This window comes from Rhincodon typus, chromosome 7 (assembly GCF_021869965.1).
Source record: "Rhincodon typus isolate 14 chromosome 7, sRhiTyp1.1, whole genome shotgun sequence".
NCBI classification, from domain to species: Eukaryota; Metazoa; Chordata; class Chondrichthyes; order Orectolobiformes; family Rhincodontidae; genus Rhincodon; species Rhincodon typus.
This window is the reverse complement of record NC_063338.1, coordinates 78,233,444-78,258,286: the sequence shown is the minus strand read 5'-3', so window position 1 is coordinate 78,258,286 and position 24,843 is coordinate 78,233,444. Positions and strand designations below refer to the sequence as shown.

The 24,843-nt window shown below is 40.3% G+C and overlaps 1 protein-coding gene across 1 annotated transcript in view; it reads right to left on the bottom strand.

Annotated features, from left to right (window-relative positions):
* Positions 1-24,843, bottom strand: part of LOC109919500 (kinesin heavy chain) — a 165,067-nt gene that overhangs the window by 64,687 nt on the left and 75,537 nt on the right. Inside the window, exons 2-7 of the mRNA XM_048598956.1 lie at positions 23,326-23,416; positions 20,447-20,520; positions 11,635-11,739; positions 9,253-9,301; positions 8,104-8,159; positions 1,447-1,534 (exon numbers count right to left, since the gene is read on the bottom strand). Of these exons, the coding sequence (XP_048454913.1) occupies positions 1,447-1,534; positions 8,104-8,159; positions 9,253-9,301; positions 11,635-11,739; positions 20,447-20,520; positions 23,326-23,416 (463 nt within the window). The remainder of the gene's footprint in view (positions 1-1,446; positions 1,535-8,103; positions 8,160-9,252; positions 9,302-11,634; positions 11,740-20,446; positions 20,521-23,325; positions 23,417-24,843) is intronic.

Below are 24,843 nucleotides of genomic sequence, written 5' to 3'. Positions count from 1 at the left end.
AGATGCTCCCAGGATGGTGGAATAATTCCATGAATAGAGATTGGGAAAACTGGGACTGTATTCCCTAGAGTTTTGAAGAATGAGAGGTGACAAGTACCACAAGGGGAAACAACCTTTCTTCATGTGTCAATTATGTAGTCAAACCCAACAGCATCTTCCACGTAGGAATGTTTTGGTTTTATTTCCTACCCCTCCGTACAATTTCTCTGGTGACTCATCTATCTTCATCTTCTTTTGCTCCGCACATCTCTTCCTAGTGACTGGCCTTTAAGTAAGTGTTCCATATACAGGATAGTACCTTCAGTCTGTGAATTCCAGTGGCTGTGCACAGTTACTGCACACCATTCTCTCTAGCTCGAGTATATTCTTTTGTTGCTGTTTTAGTAACTTAACCCTGTTGCCTTTCTCGTGGCTCTACCAAAGGCTAGCTGTTTGGATTGGTTCGCATCCTCATCCATCTCTTTGCCGGCTCCATGTGTTCTAGCAGTGTTTATGCCATGCAATATGGTGAATTTGTCCTTCCCAATTAGCACTTCCTGGATTTCAGAGTGTGCAGAGCCTCAAATTATTTGATTTATCAGCCATTCATCTGTGTCTTAAAATTACATTTCCTGGCTGTAGTTTTCAGTGTTGTTATAAAGATATTGCTGCCTATCTCCTGTTTGGAGCCTCCAAGTTCATACTGGTCAGTCCATTGGAGATATATGCTGAACCTTGCAAATATTTTGTCTGCATTTCTGCTATCATCTTTAGAAAGCTTCTAGCTGTTAAATTTAATCCGGTGTCTCCTGCCCACAAACGGATATAACAGGCCTTCTCTGCATTACCTGTTACTCTTAGGAAACAAAATATCAATCAGCAGTTTTGTTCATCTTTCCACATGCCTCTATGACAGCATCAGCTGGACCAATGGGAGCAAAGACTTTCCAAAACAATCAATGTGAGTCAAATGAGTTCTCTGTTATTTATTGCCTGTGAAGAAGTGCTTAGTAGTTTGGCTATCTATTATCTAAAAAAAACACTTTATTTAGAAGAAAAGCAAATATAACACCAACCTGCATTTATATTATACCTTTTACAGCCAAAACATTATAGTGGATTTATGGAGGGGCAGAAGATGCAACTGAGACAGAGAGGGTGGCTCAAAGCAGGTAATGAATAAAAATGACCCACAATAAATTGGACTATGGTTCTTGAAGAAAAACAGTTAAAAGTATGTTTCAGAAACATTTGGCCGTTGTCCTTTCAGAAGGAATATTCACACAGTATATGCGAAAGAACATCAGTCATAAAACAGCGTGTTGTGCAGGAACTAATCATAATCATAACAAATCATAAATAACTTTCAAAACTTCCATGGCCAACATTAATGCTCAAACTTCAATGTATCAAAACACCCAAGCCCAGGTAGAGTTTACAGGACACGTCAAAAGAGCAGCTACTTACTGGTGACAGCTACACGACGGTTTGCCTTTCCTTCATCAATAACATCCATTACCTCTTCAGGGCTAGAGACAAACCTCTCCGTACAACCCTTTGGAAATTTTACAAAAGAAAAGTTAGTGGAAATACTTTGAAGATCACGAAAAACACGACAAGCTAAACAGTCTTCCTCAGCTTAAAGTGCACAGCATTCATAAAATACCAGCAAACATATGACTTTTATTTTATAAAGCACAAGGAAATGTTTTGCAATGTTGATATGATATTGGACCTGTATTTGCATTAGTCTTCCAAACTGATTCCACTCTATATCTAATACTTAGGTATATGGGTACTAATTCTTCCACACTCGCTTAGATGTCACTCTAATTCTTAAATCTCTTCAACATGATCTGTTTCCCTGAGCACCTTGTCTAGGAAGATGGGAAGTGGCATATACTGAGGCGAGATGAAGGAAAGAAATGTCTCTTGTGGCAAGATTTTATGTTATGGAATCTATTAGCTGAAAAAATGATGAAAGCAGGATCAAAAGCAATGTTTAGCAGGAAACTGGATAACTACCTACAGAGGAATAAATTGTCGGATAAGAGTGGGGGAATTGAACAATAATTGGATGACCCTCTCAAAGCCAGCACAAGCTTGGTGGGTTAAATGGCCTCCTCTGTGCCTTATGATTCTTTGTGTTGTCTTACTTTTATTTTCAGAGCATACATAAGCATTTAGATTATGTGCATCATCATGCAAATTGTAAAAAGGGGGCAGTATTTATAGGCGGTAGCGAGGGTCCATACTGCTGGCTGGAGAGCCTGCGCTGCCTCTTTTAAGAAAGGTCCACCAAAATAAGTACCACCCAGGCACTTAACTGGCCAATGGAAGGTCTCCCCAAAAGCAAGGATCCATGCACCTCAGGCCTTGGATCATTTCCAGATCACAAGCGATTAATGGTAGAGTGGGGATTTCAGCGGATTACAGTCACACAGTCATACAGCATGGAAGCTGACCCTTCAGTCCAACCAGTCCATGCTGACCATAATCCCAAACTAAATAGTCCCACCTACGTGCGCTTGGCCAACACCCCTCCAAACATTTCATGCTTAAGTACTTATCCAAATGTTCTGTTAACCTTGTAACTGTACCCATATCCACCATTTCCTCTCCAAGTTCATTCAACACACAAACTACTCTGTGTAAACAAGTTGCCCCTCATGTCTTTTTAAAATATTTCTCCTCTCACCTTAAAAATGTGCCCCCTAGTCTTGAAATACCCCACCCTATGGAAAAGACACCTGCCATTCACTTTATCTATACCCTTCATGATTTATAAACCATTATAAGGTCACACCTCAACCTCCTACACTCCAGTGAAAACAGTCCCAGCCTATCCAGCTTAACTTTATAACTCAAACGTTCAATTCCCAGCAACATCCTGGCAAATCTTTTCTGAACCCGCTCCAGCTTAATAGTATCCTTCTTATAAAAGGGTGACCAGAACTGGACATAGTACTCCTGAAGAGGCCTCACCAACATCCTGTACAACCTCAACACGACTTCCCAACTTCCATACTCAAAGGACTGAGCAATGAAGGCATGCGTGCTAAACGTCATCTGAACCACCCTGTCTGTATGTGATACAAATTTCAAAGAATTATGTACCTAAATCCCTGATCTCTCTGTTCTACAACACTACCCAGGGGTGATGGGATAGGGTGAGCGACTCACAGTGGGGCACTCCCCCTTTCCCAGTCATGTCACTGAGTGCCACTGAATAAGGGTTCAATCTGCTCGCAATCCTACTTCAATTGTCCACTAAAGGGCCTGAATGGCAGTAGACGGAAGGCAATCTACTCTCCTTCCTGCCACAAACGTAATCAGTATGGAGGCAGAAAAGCAGCAGGGTGACAACCCGCCTGAATAGATACCTCACCTCACTCCCACGAAACCAGACATTAAATACCCCACAGGCTCTGGAATTCTCAAATGACTTTCAGTGAAATCCGAGATCTACTTCAAATTTACATGATCAGTAGAACTGCAACACGTAACACGTTCCTTTGCCTCCACTGCCACAGTCTTCAGAGACTAGCTGAGTAATGGAAGCCATAACTAAATCCAACTAATTTCAGACTTTGCCTACAGCAATTAGAATTTGTGGCCTTAAAACTAGACTTGGCAACAGAGTAATCTATTGGGTCGTCAATGGCTGAAAACTCTATTAAATATAAAACAGTTTTTCATCAGAATCACTGGGAAGAGTTCAGAAGGTCCCCTGTACTCTTACAATCAAATCTACATTCACTTATTTGTAATCACAATGATCAGCATTGAGCCATTGGGTACAGAAGATATTCCCTTTTGCAAGTGGGAGCTACACAACTCAGTTGTGCTTACAACACTTAAGGATATATTCAATCCTGCTTTTCAAATGGCATTTGAAGTTTCTCATGTGGGCGAACTCTATTTGTGCTTTGGTGTTGAATGCATTTCGGAACAATGATTGTCAAATTATAAATAGAGAAACTTGGATTCAGTGAAGCATGTGTCTCTTTTCCCAGTTCAGATTTTTCAATGCCTTTGTGGGATACGGGCGGCGTTGGCTGGCCAGCATTTATTGCCCATCCCTGGTTGCACTTGAGAATGTGGTGGTGAGCTGCCTTCTAGAACTGCTGCTGTGCTTGTGCTGTGGGTTGACCCACAACGCCCTTAGGGAGGGAATTCCAGGATTCTAATGCAACAAAAACTCAGTATTGACCCGAGAGTGTGGAAAATTGCACAGGTGTGGCCTGTGTACAGAATACAGGATAAATCCAACCCGAACAATTACCACACTATCAGTAAAGTGATGAATGGAGTCATCAACAATGCTATCAACCAACAGTTGATGCAGAGTTTGGGTTCTGCCAGGGGTATTTATCTTCAGGTTCATTACAAGCTCAGTTCGGACATGGACATAACAGCTTAATTCTGGAAGCAAGATGAGAATGACTGCCCTCAAGTTCAAGGCAACATTTGACGGACTGCGGTATCCAAGAAGCCTGGGCAGACTTGAGTTACTAAGAAATGGAGGAAGACTGATTAGAGTCATAAGTTGCACAAAGGAAAGTGGTTGTGGTTGTGGTTGTTGGGAGTCAGTCAGATTAGCAGCAGGGGAGCAGCCTAGAAACAATCATCTTCAGCTACTTCATCGATGATCTTCCCTCCATCATAAGGTCAAAAATGGGGATGTCCCCTGATGATTATATAATGTACAGTTTAGTCACGATTCCTCAGATACTGAAACATTTCAAGCCCAAAGACAGCAAGACCTGAACAATATCCAGACTTGAGCTGACAAGTGGCAAATAACCTTCATGCTACCCAAGTACCAGACAATGGTCATTTCCAACGAGAGAAACTAACCATCACCCGTTGACATTCAACGGCATTACCATCATTGAACCTAGTATAATATCCTGCCGGTTACCATTGACCAGAAACTGGATCAGCCATATGAATATTGTGGCTACAGAGGCTAGGAATTCTGCAGTAAGTAACTCACCTCCTGACGCCCTAAAGACTGTCCACCATCTTGAGGGTACAAGTCAGGTGTGTGATGGAATACTCCCTACTTGGCTGGATGGGTGCAGCTCCAACAACAATCATGAAGCTTCAGACCATCCAGGACAAAGCAACTCCACATCTGCAAACATTCACTCTCTTCACCAATGACACATAGTAGCAGCAGCGTGTACCATACCCAAGATGCACCGCAGAAATTCCCCAAAATTCTTGAGACAGCATATTCTAAACTGATGATCAGGGCCATCTCCAAGGTCAAGGGACAGCAGAAATGTGGGAACACCACATACTGCAAGTTCCTTCTCAAGCCACACACCATCCTGACTTAGAAATACATCATGCCTTCAGAGTCACTGGATCAAGATTATGGAACTTCCTGCCTAAGGGCACTGTGAGTGTATCTACACCAAATGGACTGCAGTGCATCTAATGACAGATCATCACCACCTTTTCAAGGGCAAGTAGGGCTTGGCAAGAAATGCTGGCACAGTCAGCAATGTCCACATCCTCTGAATGAACAAAAAACGAAAAGGAAACTGAGTTCAATTTTCAAGTGCTAATCTATTCCATCAGTTTGTAAAATTTTAACCTTGTCACTTTTGTTGTCAGCATTTCTGTAGTAAAAAGGCACTCATGGAGTTGGCTTTCACTTGGTAAATTCTTAGATCTGCTTGGAATTGCTCAAAGCTTGGAGGTATGATGGACATGAGGCCTATCTATCCTTTCATTCTTTGTGACATCAATCGGACTAAATTTTACTGGTTTTCTCCATTCCACAATGATGGAGATATGCCAATCAATCTGCAATCATTTCATTTTATTCACATAGGCATCATTAATTCCATTTGCCTTCGCCCTGGAATAAGTGAGGACATTCTCAAGATCTTGATTGGTGTCATATCCACAAACATTCACTCCCTCCACCACCAACACTCAGTAGGAGCAGTGTGTACTATTTACAAGATGCACTACAGAAATTCAGTAAAGATCCTTAGACAGCACCTTCCAAACCCATGACCACTTCCATCTCGAAGGACAATGGCAGCAGATTTTTAAAAAAATTTATTCATGGGATGATGGCGTTGCTGGATAGGCAGCATTTATTGCCCATCCCTAGTTGCTCAGAGGGCAGTTAAGAGTCAACCACATTGCTGTGAGTCTGGAGTCACATGTAGACTATACCAGGTATGGATGGCAGTTTCCTTCCCTAAAGGGCATTAGTGAACCAGATGGGTTTTTCTAACTATCGACAATGGATTCACAGTCATCATTAGATTCTTAATTTTGGATATTTATTGAATTCAAATTCCACCATCTGCCATGGTGGATTCAAACCCAGGTCCCCAGAACATTATTCTAGGTCTCTGGACTAACAGTCCAACGATAATAGCACTAGGCCATCGCCTCCCAGCAGGTAAATGGGAACACATCTACGTGCAAGTTCCTCTCCGAGCCACTCACCATTCTGAATTGGAAATTTATCACCATTCCTGGGTCAAAATCCTGGAAGTCTCTCTCTCTCTAGCAGCATTGTGGGTCTATCTATGAACTGTCTCAAGAAGGCAGCTCATTACCAGCTTCTCAAGGGGGCTGGTATTTTCTAGAATTTAGAAGGTTAAAGGGTGATCTAATCAAGATCTTCAGTTGATTAGCAGGGAAAGGCAGGGTTGATAAGGGGAACTATTTCTACTGGTTGGAGATTCTAGAATCGGAGGGCATAGTCTAAGAATTGAGGCCGGGCCATTCAGGATAGACGTTAGAAAGTACTTCCACATGCAAAGAGTAGTGGAGGTTTGGAACTCTCTTACTGAAATAGTGGTTAATGCTAATTTCATTGGTAAAATTTAAATCTGAGATAGACAAATTTTCATTAAGCAAGGGTATCATGAAATATGGGCTCAAGGCAGGAGTATGGAACAAAAACAAAGTTGCTGGAAAAGCTCAGCAGGTCTGGCAGCATCTGTGGAGGAGAAAACAGAGTTAACGTTTCGGGTCCGGTGACCCTTCCTCAGAACTGGAGTATGGAGTTAGGCCGCAAATCAGCCATGATCTTACTCAATGGCAGAGGAGGCTTGAGAGACTGAATGGGTTACTCCTTTTCTTAAGTGGCTGATGATGAGAAAGGAAGTGACATTTCCCAACCTTTGATTATCACAGTGGGCTGCCTATACATTAGAAATTTGACTGAAATCTCCATAAAGTCTTTGATGTGGGGCTGTGAATACAAATGTGTGTGTTTATTAGGGATTAATCATTTGAAGACAGTTCAATATAGTGATTCTTTTTTTAAAATCAGTGAAAGAGCTTTACTGAAATAATCATCATTGAATATTTAGAATCTTATCTCATCTCATTGTGAGTCCTGAGTTCTTCCCATGATGGACACTGGGCGATTGGTATGGATGTGGCAAGGGTGCTGAGTAATGAGTATTAATTGGCACTAAGTTCGCATGAATGCTATAAAGGGCCATGGAAGTGGGTAGAGGGGAATAGGTTATCATGGAGAGAAGAGGGATCATGGGGTGGGTAAAGGGGCATTTGTTTGTGTGGAAGACATGAGGGACAATAAGAGGATGAATAGAGCTGCATGAGTTGGTGTGGAATAGATGAACGGGCCATGGTGTGTGTGAGGGGCATGATGTGGCATGGTTTGGCAAGTAGGAGCCATAGTGTTAGATGGGAGACCTGAGATGGCACAGGGTGAAATAGATGTGCCAAGTGGAGTGCGCGTGGGAATATGACAGGTGAAGGTTTAATGGCTTTTTTTTTTAAACAACACCAAAGTCCTGGAATATTGAGGCCTGCCTTCACACATGGGGAGGGGCCAGTGGGCCTGAAACCTGTTTACAGTTCCCACTCCTAGAATCAAGATTAGAGCATCTGTGGCACTCTCTCCCAAGGCAAGTTTGCAGAGTTGGGGATTTTTCCAACTCTGTATTCCCAACCCAGTAGCAGAAATACAGTCGACATAGTGCTTTTATTCTGCATAGGTCAAGAAGAGATTTCAACAAATCTATCTCCAAGTAAGTTGATTGATTTAGTACATGTTACATTGCATTGATTCAAGGAGCCATGTTTTCATTCTGCATATAGAATGAATCTTACCTTAACAAATGGTACCCTGTTTTTATCCTCATGGACTGATAGATTAGTTTTTGAAACTGTAAAATGAAATGACGTCTGTGAACCATTTATAAAGTAATTGTATTCATACCTTAAACAGCTAATATCACAAGAAACTATGAGATAGAAAGGTTTTGTTGCTTCTTTTAACAAAGTAGAACCCAAATTGGAATTCATGCAACTCATTAAGATCTTTCTCGAAGTCAATTTTTGTAATGGAACAAACACATTGTAAAGCACACAACATTATCAATAAACTGAGGCACATGGAAAGAAATGTGATGGACCAGTAAATTGTGTTCTTGAATAAGGTAGTGACTGAGGGAGTGACTCATTGGATATTAAAATACCATTGTGTGTAAAATAAGTCGGTGATCTGTTTGTATCATTTTCCCCAACAGGCGAATTAGATTAGGATCCTATTTATTTTTCAAATTTTAAAATATTTCTTACTTTGGCTATCCCATTTACACAAAAATGGAAAAATAAACAAGATCCTGACATAAATCCATGGGGCATCACCACTAACCATATCAGAAAAACCTCCATTAACCTCTAATCTCCATCTTCTAGCCTTTCTAAATCCATGCAAAAATATCCCTTTTATGACTTGTAACTTAATTTTATGGCACTTTTCATGTGGCACCTGAACAAAAGTTTTCCAAAAGTCTTTTCCCAAAACATTTACCAGTTCCTTTGCATCCACTGTAATTCTTCCAAAACAAAAAAAACAATAAGACTAGTCAAGCATGACATGCATTTTGCAAATCCTTGATGACCATCTCTGATTAGTCCATGGCATTCAAAGTGATTTGTAAATTCATGGAAATTTTCAGACCCTAGAGAATTGACTTTCCTAATGCTGCTGGACAGGTTACTTAGATTTTAAAAACAATGCAGACAGTCTATCAACAGCCCAAGAAAATATTCTTCCCTCAACCAACATCATCCTTCTCTCTCATTTATTTCACTTATCTTTAGGAATTTTGCTGTGTGCATAAATCAAGTGTTTGCCAATGGAAGGATTGCTGCACTTCAAAGGCGGTAAGATGACATACAAATGCAAAGCCTTCTGATTCAGTTTCTTGTTTGTATTAGCAAAGCATCTTAAAAATAAGCAAATTTTGTTACCATCAAGCAAATCCCGAATTTTGTCCATGTAGATCTCAAAGTAAGAAACCTACAACAAAATACAGAAGATATTTTAAATGCAATTAGAATCATTGAATCACTACAGTGTGGAAGCAGGCCATTCGGCCCATCAAGTCAACACCGACCCTCTGAAGAGCATCCCACCCAGACCCACCCCCCTACACTATCCCTGTAACTCTGTATTTCCTATAGTTAACACATCCAGCCTGCACATCCTTGGACACTGTGGGCAATTTAGCATGGCCAATCCACCTAACCTGCACATCTTTGGACTATGGGAGGAAACTACAGCATCCAGAAAAAACCCATGCAGACACAGGGAGAATGTGTAAACTCCACACAGACAGTTGCCCGAGGGTGGAATCAAACCAAGGTCCCTGGCATTCTGAGGCAGCAGCGCTAACCACTGAGCCACCATGCCGCCCCATACTATAATTGCAAATAAATCTTCTTTGTTTTTGAATTGGATAAATACAGCCACCAGTGCCACATTAGGGGGCAAATTCGTACCTCGAAGGGGCATGTCACAAACTTACCATGATGCACCAGGGTCATACACTGCTTTGTGGCCCATGGCAAAGGCTGCCCCCAGGAAAACCATTGACAAAAAGACAATCATGAGAAAGAGCAGATTCTTTTCGTGAGATGTGAGGAGTCTAGTTAAAACTTTTGAAAACCAGCTTGATATCAGAAGACTGTAAAGGATATATGTTCCAGTTTAATGTATTCATGGGACATGGGCATCACTGGCTGGTCCAGCATTTATTGCACATCCATAATGACCTGGAGGAGGTGGTGGTGAGCTGTCTTCTTGGCTCAGTGCAGTCGTTGGGGTGGAGGTACACCCATAGGACTGTTAGGCAGGGTGCAGCACAATTTTGGCGCAGCCTTGTACACAGTGTGCAGGATAAAGGGGGTGATTTAGTCACTGCAGAATTCCTGGCCTTTGGCCTGCTCTCATAGCCACAGTGTCTATATGACTAGTCCAGTTTAGTTTCCGGTCAATGGTAACCCCCAGGATGACTTTTTTTTAAATAGAGTCACTCGTGGGATGTGGGCATCTCTGGCTAGGCCAGCATTTATTGCCCATGAGTCAACCCCATTACTGTGGTTCTGGGGTCACCATGTAAGCCAGGTAAGGATGACAGACTTCCTGGCCGAAAGGACATTATGAACCAGTTGGGTTTCTCCAACAATCGACAATGGTTTCTTGGTTATCATTAGATTCTTAATTCCAAATTCTTTATTGAATTCAAATTAAACTATCTGCCACGGTTGGATTCGAACATGGGTCCCCAGAACATTACCTGAGTTTCTGGATTAATACTCTCACGGTAAGACCAGTAGGCCATTGCCTCCCCGGTGAGGGATTCAGCAGTAGTAATGCCATTATAAGTCAAGCTCTAATAGATGGACTTTTCTTGCTGGGGATTATGGCCTACTCCTGCTCTATTTTGCACTGATATAGTTCTCAGGTCTAAAGGGATGAAAGGGTATGGGGAGAAATTGGGAACAGGGTAGTGAGCTGCATGATCAGCCACGATCATACTGAATGCTGGAGTAGCTTAGAGAACTGGAATCGCCCATCGCTGCTCCAGGTTTTCCAATAAGGAAAGCTAGGCTTATATCTGCTGGAGTTTAGAAGAGTAAAGAGATTACTTCGTTGAAGCATATAAGATCCTGAGGAGTCTCGACAGGTTTGATGTGGGAAGGATGTTTCCACTTCTGGGGGAATCTAGAACTAGGTGCCACTTTATATGAATAAAGGGTCACCCATTTAAGCTATCTCTTAAAGATCTAAATAAATAATAAAGAGAAATATCTAAATAAATAATAAAGAGATAAAGATAAAGCTCCAAAGACGGGGAACCAAGGGAGCTCTGCTGGACTTGAAAGGAATGTCAGCCCTCTCTAGCCACCACCTAGCTCGCTTGCCAGCACTCTATGGGGATGTGGGCTCTACTTGGAGTTGAATAGAGGGCAACCAATTAATTAGGCTCCTTCTCATTATTCACATTCCAGCAGTGTCATCTCCTTCCATCACTTCCACAATGTCAGAGCTCATGAGCACTCTTTGTGGCACCTGGTGGTAGTTCACACAATGAAATGGAGCCAAAGAGATATCTAACAATGCATATGAATATTGGGATCTACACCAGTCTTGCTAGTGTACCAAGGCTAATACAGTTCAGAGCCTTGTAAAACTATTCTAAATTGCTACTTTAAACACAACAAGCACCAATTCACAAATAAGCTTGATTCAAGAGGCAAGAAAAAACTGGTCAACAGATCATTACACAGGATGCAAAGTCATTGTTACATAGAAACTGACTTTTATTAAAGCAGCTGCTTCATACTTACTTTGATATGGAATTCTAGATTCTCATCCATGGAATAGATGTGATCAAAGATGTCTTGTGCTATCCTTGGAATAATGCCCATCAGCTGATGATTATGAAGCTTTCCCTGTGGACAGAAGTTTCAACAAAAATGATTACTTAGTGTACTTGAGACATGTTGAAAACATAATTATTCTGTTAGTGTATATTAAAACAAATTAGATTCACCTAATATCTACAATACCTCACCAAAACAAGCTTGGTTAACTTTCAAAGGACGGCTGTGCACATTTACAGTTGCAAAAACATAATCTAACTATTTATGAAGAGTCTGGAGAAGGCAAGTGGTAAGGATGACACAAGAAGTCTCCAGAGAGGTTACATGAGTGGGAAAAGATTTGGCAGATGGAATACAAGGTGGGGAAATGTGAGGTTAAAAAAAAACTTTGGCAGGAAGAATAAAGGAATTGATTATTATTTAACTGGAAAAAGACGGCAGAAAGCCACAGAACAGATGGATGTCAGAGTCCGTGTGCATAAAGCACAAAAAGTTAGTATCCAATTGGCAGTTTTCCAATCATCTGGGTCTTTTCAGAATCCCAGCCTTGTTCTCTAAGGCGCCTATGTTCACTTTGGCTTCTCTCTTCCTTTTTATATCTGTAAAGAAGCTCTTGCTATCTATCTTGATATTAGTTGCAAGTTTACCCTCAAAAATTTATCTTCTCCCTCTTTATTTTTTGTTTTAGTTATCTTTTGGATTTTTAAACTCTTTCTCAAACCTCTGGTTTACCTTTGCCAAATTGCATGCTTTTTATTTCAATTTAATGCTATTTTTAACTTCCTTGCATAATCATGGTTCACTTATTCCCTTCTTAGAATCCTTTCTCCTCACTGGGATATATTTTTGATCATACATCTTAGAATTCGTACAGTGTGGAAACAGGCCCTTCAGCTTAACAAAGTCCACACCGGTCCTCAGAGCATCCCAACCAGACCCATTCACCTAATCTACACATCCCTGAACCCTTTGCCCACCTTGTATTCCATCTGCCAAATATTTTCCCACTCATGTAACCTCTCTGGAGACTTCTTGTATCATCCTTATCACTTGCCTTCTCCAGTTCATAAATAGTCAGATTATGTTTTTGCAACTGTAAACGTGCACAGCAATTTAGCATGACCAATCCACCTAGGCTGAACATCTTTGGAGTGTGGGAGGAAACCAGAGCACCCAGAGAAAACCCACGCAGACACTGGGAGAATGTGCAAGCTCCACACAGTCACCCGAGGGTAGAATCGAACCCGGGTTCCTGGCGCTGTGAGGCAGCAGTGCTAACCACTGAACCACTGTGCTGCCCCATGTGTCCATGTGTGCTGGGATCTGTTTTCGTAAATGCCTATCATGGTCCTCACTGTCTTTGCTTCTAAACTCTTTTCCCAGTCTACTCCAGCCAACTCTGCCCTTGCTGCTTTGTAATTATCCTTATTTAAGTTTAGCATAGTTGTTTCTGACCCAAGTTCCTCCCTCTCAAACTGAATGCTAAATTCCATTATCTTATGGTCACTATTTCCTAAGGGATTTTTTACTCTGACATAATTTATTAAACCTGCCTCATTACACATCGCCAGATCCAAACCAGCCTGGTCCCTATTGAACTCACAACATATTGTTCTGGGAAACTTTCGCAAATATACAACATGAATTCTCCCTCATTGCTACCCCTGCCAATCTACATGAAGATTAAAGTCATCCATGATTGATGTACTGCTTTTGTTACATGGTCTCATTATCTTCTGATTTATTCTTAGTCCTCCATAGCTACTTTTGAGGTGCCTGTACACTACTCCTACTAGTGTTGGCTTCTCATTATTTCTTATCAATTCTTCTGCCAATGGAAACAGTTTGTCCTTACCTACTCTGTCTAGACCCCTCAGGATTTTAAACATCTCTATCAAATCTGCTCTCAATTGTTTCTTCTCCAAGAACAGTCCCAGCTCTCTAATGTATCCATATAACTGAAGATCCTGATTCCTAGAACCATACTCGCAATTTTTTTTCCTGCACCTTCTCTAATGACCCATCGTCGTATAGAGTTACAGATGGAGGCCATTTGGTCCATCATGTCCAAGCCTGTCCACAAAGATCTGACTACCCTGATCCAATTTTCCAGCTCTTGACTCATAGCCCTGAAGGCTTTGACAACACCAGTGAATATCTAAATACTGCAAATATTACAAGAACCTCTAACTCAACTACCCTTTCACGGAGTGAGTTGCAGACTCCCACCACCCTCTGGATGAAATGTTTCTTTGCAATTCTCCTCTTAGCCTTCTACCTTAATTCTATTCCACTTGGTTATTGACCCCTCTGTAATGGGGAAAAAAAACACCTTCCTAACTACCCTATCTATGCACCTCATAATCTTATACACATCTAAAGCTCTGAGGAAAACACCAACAACCTTTCCTTTCCTCACACCTAAAACTTTCCAGCCTTCTCGTTATTCTTCTCTACACTCTCTTGAATGTAATCACATTCTTTCTATAATATGCTGCTTAGAACTGCACGGGGTACTTGAGTTGTGGCATAACCAGCACTTTAAACAGTTCCAACATAACCTCCCTGCCCTTGTATTCTATGCCCTGATTAATAAAGCTAAGTACATCATCTGCCTTCTTAACCAAATTATCTACCTGCCATAATATGTTCAGGGATCTGTGGATATATACCCACCAAGATCTCTCTGATCTGAGAGGCAAAATGTTTTAGTTTGGAAAGGCATCATATGTCAGCACAGTTTTGCTGGGCTGAAGAGCCTGTTTGTGTGATGTCCTGTTCTTTGCTTTTTGGTCTTTGCTCAGCACTTTCCAGGGTCTTACCACTCACAGTGTAGTTCCTTGCATTTATCACCCTTGTCAAATGTATAAGCTCACATGTTTCCAGCTTGAATTTTATTTGCCACAGCTCTGCCCACCTAATTAATCTCCTGTTTACAGCTCTCACTCTTACTATTCACTATTCTATAAATCTTCATATCACCCACAAACTTCTTCATCATTTCTCCTACATTTAAGTCCAAGTCATTAATGTACACTACAAATAGCAAGGACCCTAGCATCCAGCCCACTGCAATGCCGTTGAAAACAGAACCCAGTGGAAACAGACCTCCACTCAGAGAAACATCCCACTACCATCACACTCTCCTTCCTGACTCTCCACCAAGTTTGGCTCCAACCTACCACTCTGCCTTGGATCCCATAAACTCTTACTTTCTTGACCGGGCTGCCTGCTAAAGGCTTGCTAAAGTCCATGTAGGCCATATTAAGTGCATTATCCTCATCAATACTCCTGGTCACCTTTGAAATAACTCTACAGAGACCAGTATCCCGTTAACAAGCCACCCTTTATTTATATGTGGTAAGTCCTTAACACTGTTCCAGCTCCCTCAGAGCCAGCTCTCACACCGTTAGAATGACTCTTTTTCTCTGTCAGCCAGGGCTCCCTGTTTGGACCAGATTAACAGCCCCAAACAAGGAACTCATATTCTATGAGATCCACCTGGTTGGCCTCATTACAATCACCACAACCTCCTCAAAAAGTACAAATTTATCAAACACCACCTTCATTTAGGAAATATATGCTGACCATCCCTGATTGTTCCGTGTCTCTCCAAGTGCAGATACATTCTGTTCTTAGAATTCTTTATAATAACTTCCCTTAGACTGTTTGACCTGTAATTTCCTGGTCTATCCGTTCTCCACCTTTTTTTTCAAATAACGGGACAATGTTGGCAGCCTTCATATCCTTCTTAAAGAGTGGTGCCCAGGGCTGCACACAATATACTTCTTAAAGACAAATCAGTGCTTTACAAAAACACATGCATTTGCTTTTTTAGTCCTTGTTCTTATTGTATTGCTTTGACTCCATTTATATGAATTAACTAACTGCTTTCTAAGCAACCAAGTGCGTATTACCTGGTTTTGAATTAGTTTAATTTTGCTCTTAAATGATTGATTTATAATATCTTCTTTACAAACATTTTATGTGTGCCAAGTATATCTGCTCCAGGTTTATCGATTTCCTTCATACATATTCTATTAAGTCCTTTCTATTCCAAAAATGGAAATAATGCAGCTTCCTTAACCTTTGTTTCGCACTACGGTTCATAAGATGAGGCACAATGGACATTCTGATGCAGGTGAAGCTATGATAATGAGTGTGGAAGGAACATTATGAGCTTCTGCCTCATGCCCCTATCCATCTGAGGCAGCTGAAGAACATTGGACTGGGGACTGTGGGGTTTGTGGTGTTGGGAAGGGAGGGGTGTGGTTGCTTGAAGAGCAGACAGAGCTTGAATACAACCATTTAGCAACCTACGATTCACCCAAGACTTTACATCAGCAACTCTCACAGCCGAGGCTCAAATGGTCTGCAACTGCATTCATTTTCCCTGCTCCTCACTGGGTATTGCTTTGCAATGTGCTGCCCTTGTGCCATGTAAGTGGTGCAGTGTCACTTCATAGCACTAGGCTGGGAGAGAGAGGGCAGAAAATCTGCTTAAATATCTTTGTTGTCAAAGCCGGCAATTTCATGTTAATATCATTCTAATGATGGATGTTATGGGACTGGAGGGTTTGAGTGATAAGGAGAGCCTGGACTTTTTTCACTGAAATGCAGGAGGTTGAGGGGAAACATTATAAAGGCTTATAAAATCACAAGGGGCATAGATAAGACGAATAGCATGGTCTTTTCCCTAGGGTAGTGGAGTTCAAAACAAGACGGCATATTTTTAAGGTGAGAGGAGAAAGACTTAAAAGAGACCTGAGAGGCAACTTTTTCACACAGGGGATGGTTCATATGTAGAATGAACTGCCAGAGGATGTCGTGGATGTAGGTACGGTTACAACACTTAAAAGATAATTGGACAGGTATGTGAATAGGAAAGATTTAGAGGGATATGGGTCAAACGCAGGCAAATGGGACTGGTTTACTTTGAGAAACTTGGTCATTAAGGACAAGTTGTTTACATGCTGTATGACTCTGACTCTATGAGATGGGGTCCAATATTACTTCAAAGAATATTATTGTCATCTCTTTTAAAATACATTCTAACATTTGTCCAAAAAACTTACACACTGGGATAATGGCTTTGATTATTATTCCACATTAGCTCCTACAAATAGCACTGGGAGATGGAACATTAGCTCTTTCTCTTCATATACTAGCGACATATTATGGTCAATTGTATAGGTCCTACCAGGTTCTCGCCTGAAAACATTTAACGTATTGCATAAGGGCCAATGCTCTCGTCAACGTGGTTTAATAGCACACCACACAGTATCTGTTGAATCAATGAATGCTAATGCATCACCCGAGAAAAAAAAATCAATTGCCTTCAGGTTGACAACATGCTTAATAACAAAAACAAACAATGACAAATATTGCTTTGTCACACCACAGCTTGGTGTGCAGTACAAATTAAGTCCAAATACTCTGAAATCAACAATCCAAATGATTCATCCCTTCAGATTTCACCTGAAACATAAATCTTGTCACATTTGCCCACCAAAATCTAAACCAGCATCTGCAGTCACTGAAAGCAGATATTCTTTGATAAGCTTCTCTTTCATTCTGAAGGAGTTTAACATTCCCTTCATTCTAACTCATATACTCATTCTAATGCATCATATTTAAACTAGGCATGGAGATTAATTAATAATATTAGCATCAAGAAGACCATTGGAAAATTGGTTCAAAGAATTATTTCCTGAACCTCACATTCCCTTAAGTGCTACAGCAATTCACAATTTAATTAATACCAAGCTGTAAAATAACAGCCATGCCATCTGCTCGGTTCCATCTATGAATTTATGAAAAGGGTCAAGAGGGACACAGTTGGTTTTAAATAAATTCAATTGCAAATTGTCATGCATAGAAGAATTTTTTTAAAAAATTATCACAATGAAATAAACATCAAAATGTAATTAAGTTTGAAAATGGATGACAGAGGGCATTGGAGTCCAAAAACAGCCCACTAAGGAGAGAGGGTCTGGATTTGGCTGATTTCCCAACCCTAGCCATGTTTCTGTTGTAATTGAAGTGCTATTGAAAAGATGGCAGCTCAGGTTATAAACCATGAACTCTAGGTGAACTGACTGGCATTATACTAAATAAAACAAAAAGAACTGCGGATGCTGTAAATCAGGAACAAAAACAGAAGCTGCTGGAAAAGCTCAGCAGGTCTGGCAGCATCTGTGAAGAGAAAATCAGAGTTAACGTTTCGGGTCCAGTGACCCTTCCTCAGAACTGTTTTTGTGATTGGTATCATGGCCTTGTTTAAAAGGATGACTACTTTCAAATACAGATTTGGATTTTGTCTGAGAAATTCAAGTTGCTACAATAACTAACCAGACAAAATCGGCCATCTTGTCAAAGGATAACAATAACTGGGGGAAAATTAAAGAAAAATTAAAGATTAGCTTATGATTATCAAATATAAATAAATGGTAATGAGATGTAATGCAGTCCAATGTAGAGAGACACAACTGTCAGATTATCTTAAGTATGAAGCAATTCAAAATAAAGTTACATTGAATAAAATAGTAACAGATAATATTGGAGCAGGATTAGACTGTTCAGCTCTTTGAGACTACTCCACCATTCAATATGATCATGGCTGATCACCCTGTTCCTGCTGTTTCCCAGATCCTTTGATTCCTTTAGTCCCAAGAACTACACCTATGTTTTTCTTCAAAGTCTCCAATGTTTGGCCTCAACAGATTCCTGTGGCAGAGAATTCCACAGTCTCACCACTGTCTGGGTGAAGAAATTTCTCCTCATCTCTGTCCTAAAAGGCCTACATCTTGTCATTAGACTGTGATCCCTGGTTCAGTGCACCCTGGTCACCAAGAACATCCTTTCTGCATCTACTCTGTCTAATCTGTTACAATTTTATAGGATTCTATGAGGCCACACCCACATCCACACCCCCCTCACCTTCTTCTAAACTCCAGTGAATATAATCCTAACCGATCCAGTCTCTCCTCATGTGCCCTTCTGTCCCAGGACTCAGTTTGGTAAACTTTCTTTACACTCCCTCAACAGCCAGAATATCCTTCCCCAGGTAAGACCAAAACTGCACACAATACTCCTAGTGTGGTCTAATCAACATCCTCTCCAGTTGCTGCGGGACATCTCTGTTCCTGTACTCAATCCCTCTTATTATGAAAGCCAACATACCATTTGCCTTCTTCACTGCCTGCTTTATATTTACTTTCATTGACTGGTGTGCAAGGACACCAAGGTCTCATTGAACCTGCCTCTTTTGCAATCTATCCTTATTTAGATAATAATCTGCCTGCCTGTTTTTATTAGCAATGTGGATAACCTCGCATTTATCTTACTTAAAATATCTACATCTCACTGAAGTTTCTATGCATCCTCCTCACAGTATACCCTTCCTCCCAGCTTGGTGTCACCTACAAACTCGAAGATATGATACATAGTTATCTCATCTAAATCATTTATATATGTTGTGAATAGCTGGGGTCCAAACACCAATTCCTGTGGTACCTCATTTGTCACTGCCTGCCACACGGAAAAAGACCCCTTTATACCTACTTTTTCTTTTCTGTCAGCCCATCAATTCTCAATCCATTTCAGGTCATGACCTCCAGTGCTTCAATTTTGCACGTTTGATCTCTTACTTTAGACCTTATCGAAAGCCATCCGAAAATCCAAGAAAACTACACCCACTAGCTCTCCCTTATCAACTCTACTTGTTACATCCTTGCAAAATTTCAGCAGATTTGGCAAGCATGATTTCTCCTTCATAAATCCATTTTAACTCTGTCCAATTATTTCACTATCTTCCAAGTGCTCTGCTATTACATCGTTTATAATGGATACTAGCATGTTTCCCACAACCAATGGAAAGCTAACCGGTCACATTAGCTATCCTCCAATCCATGGGTGCTGTACCAGAGTCTATAGAATTTGAAGGTAACCATAAGCTCATCTGCTATGTCCAGGGCTAATTCCTTAAGAACTCTGGGATGAAGGTTATCGGGCCATGAGGATTTCTCTACATTTAATCCTGTTAGTTTCCAAATACCAATTCCTCCTTCCCATTAGATCTTGAGTTCCTGTACATTTAAGGATGTTATTTGTGTTTTCCTTTTGAAGGGAGAACTAAAATATTTATTTAATGCAAGCATGAATCAACAGGAATAATAAAACTACGCAATCTATGCTCACATGTTGCTATCCTTCCATTTCTTTCATGTTACAAATATATGCTGTACAAGTAATGGGAAAGGCTGCTGAAAAAATTGGTAAATGTGTTCAGTGGTTAACCAGATAATACTTGTGTGAATAGGAGGAAAAGGTAAGAATTTGATTAGTTTTGTTCACTTTCAATTTTAGTTATTGTTGCAAAAATATTTCATCATAGAATCCCTACAGTGTGGAAACAGGCCCTTTGGCCCAACAAGTCCACACTGACTCTTGGATCATCCCACCCAGACTCACCCCCCTATAACCCATGCAAGCTACACATCCCTGAACACTATGGGAAATTTAGCATGGCCAATCCACCTAGACTGCATATCTTTGGGCTGTGGAAGGAAACTAGGGCATCTGGAGAAAACCCATGCAGACACAGGGAGAATGTGCAAACGCCACACAGACAGTTGCCTGAGGGTGGAATTGAACCTGTATCCTTGGTGCTGTGAGGCAGCAGTGCTAACTACTGAGCCACTGTGTCACCCCCATTTCCCAAAATGGATATTTTCTGCTTTTAGAAACACACATGAAATACAAATCATCTATTTACCTCCATAGTGTGTGTTTTTCCAGAGGATGTTTGACCATAAGCAAAAATAGTTCCATTGTAACCATCAAGCACATCTGAAAAAGAATGACATATTAGTATGATCGAATGTGCAAAAGTATAAGTGTAATGGTTAACATGTTTGTTCAAATCATCTTTGAGTACTAAATGCATTTCAAAGGTTGCTAAAACATCATCTTCTTACATATAATAAATATCATCATTTCAGAAGTATCGCTTTGCAGGTAATGTACTTTGGGACATCTAAGATACATGACAAGATGCTACGAGTCTTGCTTCAAACTTTACAAATTTAATTTTTTCATTGTGAAATATTTGTCTGAAAGTAAGACACATTTGTAAATCATTAAATATATTTGAATCAGTCAATCATTTCCAAACTAAATGTAACTTTTCTTGAAGAACATAAGAGGAAACAATCCCTTCAACATCATTCAATAGCTAATTATCAGAAGCAGCGAATGAAATTATATTTGTGACTCACATGAGAGCAGAGGACAAAAGGCAAAGAGAATGGTAATGGATGTTAATAGCAGAATAAAGGTCAACTTTACAGTGAGCAAAATCATGAGAAGAAGGCAGGATGGGTGATATCAAATGGAGATCGGAGTTCATGGTCTGACATTGTTGAACTCAATATTAAGTCCAGAAGGCTGGTAAAGTGCCAAAGTGGAAAATGAGGTGCTGTTCTTCCAGCAAATCACTGAATGTTTTTGGCAAAAATCAACATCTACAAGCACCCCTTTATCTATCTCGCTAGTGACCTCCTCAAAAAGATCCCAGAAAATTATCAAACGTGATTTTTCATTCATGAAACCATGAAATTTATGAAAAGTTCATGATGACTCTGCCTGATCATGGTGATTTTGTAAGTCACATTGTTACTTCTTCAATAACAGATTCCATCATTTTCCCAAAATTGATGCCAGGCTAACTGATCTATATTTCCCTGACTCGTTTCTTTCCTTAGGGATGTTAGATTTGGTATCCTCCTCTCTGTTGTTTCCCAAATCTAGATAAGTTTAGAAAATCACAACCAGGATAACCACTATCCGTGCATAAACATTTTTTAACACAGTAGATATAACACAGTGTGGAGCTGAAGGAACACAGCAGGCCAGGCAGCATCGGAGGAGCAGGAAAGCTGACGTTTCGGGTCAGGACCCTTCTTCAGAAATGTTCAAATCATCTTTGAGTACTAAATTGCATTTCAAAGATTGCTGAAACAACATCTTCCTATATATAATAAATGTCATTACTTCATAAGTATCGCACTGCAGGTTATGTTTAGAATAGGTTCAGAACATTTCTGAAGAAGGGTCCTGACCCGAAACATCAGCTTTCCTGTTCCTCTGATGTTCATCAGCAGTTTTAACACAGTAGTAAGTAGCCCATCAGGATGAGGGGATTTACCAATTTTCCATCCCATTTTTGTTTCCTGTAGTGTTTCTTTTAAACTGTTATTAATTACTTCCTTGTTCTCATTATAGCCTCAGATCCCCACTATTTCTGGTCTGTTTATTTGCTTTGCATCTCTGCCATTTCCTTATTCTCCATTATAACTTCTATCCAGCTTCTAAATGAGCAACAACTACTTTCATTACTCTTTCCTTTTTAGGTGCAAGGGCTCTTTCAATCTGTTTTATGTTTTTGATTCTTCACATTCTAGTTTCCTCTTTACTGGTATCAAAAACTATTCCAATCCTCATGCTTACTTTTGCTTTTCTCAATGTAATAAGCCTTTCCTTTCAATCTAACACAATTTTTAGCCTTTTCAATTAGCCATGATTACATCAGTTTTCCCAAGGGCTTTTTAAAATTTCTTAAGGAAAGTACTTACATTAAGAATTATGAAATATTCCCTTTGCTCACTGGTCATACTTTTTAATCTAATATCCCAATCTATCATTGCCAACTTGCCTCTCATGTCCGTAAACTTATAAAGTTCAACACTTAACTTTCAGATTTTATGCTTGCTAGAACTGCATATAATCATGCACAGGGCCCAGTCCTCAGTAAATGGAAAGAACATGTTCAGACACTGCATCGTTTTTCAATTAGACAATAGCATGGGGAAAAAAAAATCCTGGTGTATTCTCTAATGGCAATGTCTCAAGCAGTGTGGAATTACCAAGGAAACAACACCCTTTTCTCACGCAATACAATTTTTGCTCTCTCTGAAATCTGGCATTCTTGCATTTATCCTGAGGAATATGAGATGAAAATTTCTTTTGTCTCTTCTTTCCACAATACTCTTCTTAATTCTTGATTAATATTCTGTCCAACAGTATAGCAGCAATTAGAACACCTGCATCACACCCATGAGTGTTTACTGTCCCTTGGTTAGTTCTCATTCCCACCCAAACAGATTCCACTTTCTGCTCTTCTAAGTAAAGATACCTTCTCACTTTTGTCCTTATGTCACCCTTTATTTTAAGGACTAGGAGCAGAAGTAGGCAATGCAGCCCCTAAAATCTGCTGTGCCATTTAATATGATCATAGCTGATCTCATCCTGGCCTCAACTCCACTTTCCTGCCTGCTCTCCATAACCCATTATCCCATTACTAATTAAAAATCTGCCCATCTCTTATCAAGGCTGTCCCACATCCTTATACATTTTGTCTTTCTTTTCAAAAGTTGCTTAGAATACTTATTGGTACCAATTACTTTGTGCAAGACAATGTGTTCAAGTGAAAAGTGAAATTTTAGCGTTTTATATCGGTGGAAGCCTGGAAATTGAGATTTCCGGCTTGAACACTAGATTTGGCAAAACGGTCAAATATTCAGAACTATTCCCTCTCTGTACTCCACAAATTGGCTTTGTTTCAGTGGATTGGAAGCAACAATCTGTAAAAGCTACCTTTAACAATCTGCTTGGCACACGCACTGTAAACTTGTTCCTGGGTTGTGTTCGGAGAAAACACCTTGTCAAACACAAAAGGTTTCCCTTGCTGGAAGAAGAGAGAGAAAGAAATCCACATTTTAAAATTTCTGAAAAACAAAGGTCTTCAAGCATCATATTTATTGGCTGGCATTTCTTATCTAACTCTGAAAACAATACAAATCCACATTCATTGGTGAGGCTGATTGAACAGTTGAAAAAACATTGTATTAAAATATTTTATTACATCCACACAGCATCCATGATTTTTCAAAATGTCTTAAATTACTCACATTTAGAAAAATATGAACTAATTAGTGAAAGGCAGCATGGTTTTGTGCAGGGGAAGTTGTGTGTGTCTCCCAAACTTGATTGAGTTTTTTGAGGAAGTGACAAAGATGATTGATGAGGGTAGGGTGGTAGATGCTGTCAACATGGACTTTAGCAAGGCCTTTGACAAATTCCCACATGGCAGGCTGATACAAAGATGGGGTCAAATGGGATCTGAAGTGAGCTGGTTAGATGGATACAGAACTGGCTTAGTCAAAGAAGACGGAGTGTAGCGGTGGAAGGCTGCTTCACAGACTCCAGATCTGTGACCAGTGGTCAGGGATCAATGCTGGGTCTCCTGTTTTTTGTAATTCATATAAACGATTTGGAGGAAAATTTATGTAGTCTGATTAGAAAGTTTGCAAATGACACAAAGATTGGGGGAGCTGCAGATGCTGAAGAGGATTGTCAGAAGATACAGCAAGGTATAGATAGGCTGGAGACTTGGGAAAAGAAATGGGAGATGGAATTTTATCTGGACAAATGCAAGGTGATGCTTTTGGAAGGTCTCATGCAGGAGCGAAGTATACAGTAAATGATAGAATCCTTAGAAGCATTAACATACAGAGGGTCACAGTTCCTTGAAAGTAACAACACAAGTGGATAAGGTGGTCAAGAAAGCATCTGGCATGCTTGTCTTCATTGAGGCATAAAAATTTCAGAGTATAAAAATTGGCAAGTCACGTTATAGCTGTATGTAACTTTAGTTTGGTCACATATGGAATACTGCATACATTTCTGGTTGCCACACTACCAGAAGGATGTGGAGACTTTGCAGGAAGTACAGAAAAGGTTCACCAGGATGTTGTCTGGTTTGGAGGGTATTAGCTATGGGGGAGATTGGACAAACTTGGTTTGTTTTCACCTGAACGTCAAAAGATGGAGGATGACCTAACAGAAGTTTACAAAATTATGAGAGGCATGGATACAATGGATAGTCAGGTACATTCTCCCAGGGTAGAAATGTCAATTACTAGGGAATATAGGTTTAATGTAAAAGGGGATAAGTTTAATGGAGATAGTAGGAACTGCAGATGCTGGAGAATCTGAGATAGCAAGGTGTAGAGCTGGATGAACACAGCAGGCCGAGCAGCATCAGAGGAGCAGGAAGGCTGACGTTTTGGGCCTAGACCCTTCTTCAGAAAACATTTCTGAAGAAGGGTCTAG